The 4,942-nt window shown below is 63.5% G+C and overlaps 1 protein-coding gene across 1 annotated transcript in view; it reads right to left on the bottom strand.

Moving 5' to 3' along the window:
• The window catches only part of LOC146592554 (potassium channel subfamily T member 1-like), a 28,875-nt gene that overhangs the window by 18,196 nt on the left and 5,737 nt on the right, over positions 1 to 4,942 (bottom strand). The window contains exon 3 of the mRNA XM_085310867.1: positions 473 to 595. Coding sequence (XP_085166993.1) covers positions 473 to 595 — 123 coding nt within the window. The remainder of the gene's footprint in view (positions 1 to 472; positions 596 to 4,942) is intronic.

The raw sequence follows: 4,942 nt of genomic DNA, 5'->3' as shown, positions 1-4,942 counted from the left end.
CGCGGCTCTCCGCGCCTCTCGCCCTCGGCCAGCGCCGCGAGGAGCTCGGCTCGCGGCGCCCTCGAGCAGCACGCAGGCGCTGCCCGGCGCTCGCCCGCTCCGTCGGAGACGGACACAGAAATCCGCGCCAGTTCCTGGCTTATTGCTCGAGTTACAAGTGAGAAATTCCTCCCGTTTTCGTGAGAAGCTCCCGCCGTGGGCATCCCGCAGTGCCGCGCTCGAGCTTTTTAGCAAGCCGGCGCGTAGGAAGAGGAAACGGAAATTCATAAAGGAAGCAGTGGATTCGCTCCGGGCGGTTAACGGCGTCCCCGAGAAGGGAAGCAAAACCATGTCCCCGAGAAGGGAAGCAAAACCACATCCCCGAGAAGGGAAGCAAAACCACGTCCCCGAGAAGGGAAGCAAAACCACGTCCCCGAGAAGGGAAGCTGCCGCACGCGGCGGCGGCTCGGCCCCCCCGGGGCCGCGGCGGTGCCGGGGGCCGGGCTCAGCCCCGCTCCGCGGCGGCGGGCACTTACTCGAGCGCTGGTTCTTGATGAAGAACAGCTTGAGCCGCTCCTTGAAGGTGTTCTCGTTCACGTAGAACTCCACCTGCACCCTGCGGGCAGAGCCGAGACGCCGTGAGCCCCCGCCGCCCCCGCGCCGCCGGCACCGCCACCGCCACCGCCGCCGGCATCAGCACGCTCCAAGCACAAACCTGATCGCCGAGGGGAAAAACTCCCTCCGTTGCTAAGATACTGTAATTTGGCCCTTCCAGAAAAACCCAGGAGCTGCCAACTCTGAATTTTAATGCTCAGAGCCGCTGACGCCTGCAGCGCCCAGACACCAGGCCGGGACAGACAGACGCCTCCCGGGGGGATCCTGGCTGAGCCCGGCGGGAAGGCGTCACCGGCAACGTTGGAAATACCCGGCCCAGGGCTACGAGCGCTGGCGGAGCCGGCGGGCTCTCGCGTGCTGCCTTCTCGGACCCCCATTCCCCCACACACACCCCGGGTTTCTCCTCTCGCCCCCGCGGCCCCGAGACCCCACAGCCGCCCGAGCGGCGCAGGGGCCCCCAGGGCGCAGGCGGCAGCCGAGAGCCGCGGCCCGGCGGGGTCTGTGCTGCCGGGGGGGGCCGAGATGCTCCAAAAACGGTCCCAGCCCCGTGCAAAGCGGCTCCTTCCTTCCAGCCAGGGGTTATAGGCTGCGCTCGTGTCTGCTAACTGCACGCGAGGAGAGATGTTGGCTGGTGCCTCYGATTTGTATTCCACGCGGGACTGAGTCCGAGCGTTTCTAAGCACGGAGTCAAGTGCGATGAGTTTGCAATTTCCCCTGTTTCACTGTATTCAACACCAGAGTCTCTCAGGGAAGATGCTACTATTTTAACTGCCTACAAGAGATCATCAAGCTCTCATTAATCAAGTGCCGACTGACCAAGGCAAACAAATTTGGAGCAGCACTCRTTAAATCTACAACCCCGTTTTTTTCACCGAGGCAACTTCCAGGCACATATGGTGCCGGCTCCAGCCAAATTCGCCGCTTGGCACGCACGGTACGGAGTCGTGATTGATTACAAGTGGCTGCTAGCAGCTCTAACGAAAGAGGAACAAACACGTATTTGCCAAGCGTTAACGCTGAGCTGTGCCGGCAGGGGACGGGGAAAGGGTCTTGCAGAGGCGCTCCCTGTGCCGGGGACTGCCGAGCCCCCAGGCGCAGGCTCGGTACCGCCAGCGCGCCGGGGCCGCTCGCCGAGCGCCGGCCCGGGAGTCGCCCGGCGTCCGCCCAGCGCAGCCCGGCTTTGGGATGCCGCAGAGCAGCTCCGCGGAGCTTCTTGGAAACTCCCTCCTGAGGCTGAGCTGGCACGTCTTTAATTCACAAGACTCTTGCGCACAAAAAGCAGATTCCTGGCTAGAAAAGCACCGCCCCCGGCACATTAGCCGTGATAAAATTTGCTAGGGGCTGTAAAACGTTACACGTTTTTGCCGTAAGTCAAGTAAGGACGGCTCTGGCTCTTCGACTCCACGCGAGAAGCTGGCTTAGACCGGCGGCACCGGCGCTGGCAACGCCGGGAGGAAGGGCGCTCCAAGACGGCGGGTGGCGAGCCGCGAGCGGGGACGCCAGCGTGCTGCGCCGCAGCAGCGCCTGCACCGGGAAATCCCGCAGCACCGAGCGAGCGAAGGCGGGGAGAGACGGGGGCACCCGCGGCGGCCGCCCCGGAGCGCCCTCAAGGCCGTACCCGACCCCGAAGGCCTGCAAAGCGCGCGCGACGGTCAGAGCACGCGCGGCCCGAAGCGAAGCAAGCAAAGCTGCGCGCGTTGAAAGTAATCGTTTCCAAAGCTGGACTCCTCAAATAATTCATCAGTGCCAGGGCATAAGTCAGCCAGCTGTGGCTGCTCACGGTACCGCGTGCACGTCTCTCTATCAAACACGTCCCCGAAACGGTGGGAATTGCCCACCAGTGCTGCTGGTGCACGGCACTGCAGCCTGCCTCCAAAYCAGGACCGTCAACCCCGGCTGGCAAAGGACCTGAAGGATTATAAGGGATACATCTTCACGCGAGGGATATTCTCCAGTTACAAGGGCAAGGGAAGAAGCAGCGGTGCTGGGCAATCTGCTGAAGCTGGCCCCGCGGGGAAGGCAGGCGGTCTATCCCCGCGCGGAGGGGCGACCTGCGCCGCCAGCCCGCGGCGGCCGGAGCAGCGCTGAATTTCCAGGCTGCGTTTTCCGAGCGTCCCGGCTGGCTGGGGGCTGCTTTCCGCAGAGCCGCCGCGGAAACCGGACACCGGCGGCAGTGCCGGCCCGCGCCCGTCCTCGCCAGCGCTGACGCCGGGCGCTTTTTAAAGCAAACCTGCCTCCGCGGCGGGGGCCCCGGCAGAGCCGGGGGCTCCCCGYGCCCGGGAGCCCCCGCGCCGAGCCCTCCGCTCCCGGGGGCGATTGCGGCTGTTATGCACCTTATAAAGCCTGAGCAATTTCGTCTTCATCGCTCGGTTATTTATTGCACTTTATTAATCTAAGGTTAGCGGCAGTTTGCTCGAAGACGACGAGCTTCCCCCAAAACAGACACAATAATCGGGTCTGCGAAGTGCCGAACGCCAGAGCAAACCGAGCTCCGTCCTCAGCCGTCAAAACAAGGTAGCAAGGAAAACAGCCAGCCGAGCAGCTCGGTGCCTGCATCTCCTCCGGACAGCCGGGGAGAAATACGTCACGCTAAAAAGCAAGTAAAATACGAGGAGCAGGAGCGGACAGCGCGCGAAGCCAGGCGCAGAGCTCGGGGCAGGCGCCGCCACTGCTCCCGCAACGCACCGGCCGAAACCGTCTGCGCGCCCGAGACTTACATGGGCGCTGCGGAGGGAGAAGGCCCGCCTGCCGGCGCGCCCCGAGCGGCTGCCGCCCAGCGCCGCGCGCCGGGACGCGGCCCGAAGCCCCGCGCCTGCCCGGCCGCTCTCTAAAGGTCTCCCGCGGCCGCGAGCGGCTTCCGCCGTCTCGGCAGGATTGAGACATTTCGCCACGGGAATTGTGTCTTGAAATAAGCGTGGCTTTTGGAAGACGAGAGAAAAAAATATATATATATTAGCATCTTTCTGCGGGCRAAATCCGTGTTATCACACTACAGCTGGGCAGGAAAAGGCGTTCTCAGCCCAGGAAAGTTCTCAGGAAATTCTCCCTCTCATGTAGCAGGATGCAAACGAGACTCGTCAGAGGTTTTCGGGGCGGGGGGGGGAATAAAAGAAAGAGCAGAAATCTCTGCAATCTGGCGGCTGCCRACACCTGCTTCTGCCAAGGCAGCTTGGTCCCGGGGGAGACCCTGCTTCGGCCGCGCGCTGCGGCTCAACCTTAAGCGAGGCTCCGCGTCCCCCCCCCGCGCGGCAGGAGGGGCCGGAGGGGGCAGAAATTTGGCCGTGACGCACGACGGCTGGAATTAAACTCGCTCAGCGTCCGTTCGAGCTCCCCGGCGATGGACTGCCGCTCGGCCCCCCGGGGACGCGCTCGGCTGCCGCGGGGCCCACGCGGGACCCTCGCCAGGGCCGGGGGGCTTGGCCGGGGGGGGTGGGCGGGCGCGTTTGGCGGCAGCGCTTCCCCCTTCCCCGGCCGCCGAGACCCTGCGCGGCCAAGAAATTCATGCACGGCACTTACTGCGAGAAGGAGGAGTCCGCACTGAAATCTTCGGCATGAGGCCTACAGAGCAAAAGCATCACAACAAGTGAGACAAACAGCAAATAAACCACTAACGCTGCTGGGCAGAGACCGGAGCGAAGGTTGGAAACGAGTTAGAGGGAACATCAAGAGCCGGTGCCTGCCAGGGCAGACGCCCCGGCCCTGCCGGTGCTTTGCTCTTTTAAGGGCTCAGYTCTGCAGATAAAAATGCTCCTTTATGCCTTAAAAAAGTCTTGCAAATTGTATTTCTCTGCCTTTTTAAATTGATTTCACACTTTCTGGGAAGAAATTAGATTTTGCAAGGTGCAGTTTGGGGTATTTGTGAGAGGCTGGACACCGCGTTTATCCCGAAGGCACCTCTAAAGAAATGCTTTCGCCTGCACAGGAGACGATGGTGAACGGCAAACGGAAGGAAGGGACAGGGAGGAGCACACGTGGGGCGATGGGGGYGACGACGGGGAGCACGCGGAGCGCGCCGGGGCGGCGGGGCAGAGCGGAGCCGCGGCGGCGGCGCGAGCAGGAGCGGAGCAGCACCGGCGGGCACGAAGCGTCGCCTGGAAATGCTGCCGTGACCCCTGCCGCCTCGCTGCTCCCACGAACGCCCCGGCAGCGCTAGCACGGCACAAAAATGAGGCCGGGCGGCGCGGCGAGCCCGCTYGGGCACCCTTAAATACCTGCGCTGGTGCCTCCTGGAAGCGGTGCTGATTTTCTGCAAGGTTCCACTTGGAAAGGCCAAATTTGCTGCCAGGGAGAAAATTCCTCTAATTCTCCAAGGCAGCGCAGGCCGGGGGGACCCGGCCGCGGGGACGCG

Source organism: Rhea americana, unplaced genomic scaffold, assembly GCF_003343005.1.
Source record: "Rhea americana isolate MKP2758 unplaced genomic scaffold, rheAme1 scaffold_328, whole genome shotgun sequence".
In the NCBI taxonomy this organism is placed as follows: Eukaryota; Metazoa; Chordata; class Aves; order Rheiformes; family Rheidae; genus Rhea; species Rhea americana.
Note: the sequence above shows the minus strand (reverse complement) of the source record. Positions and strands in the feature narration are given on the sequence as shown.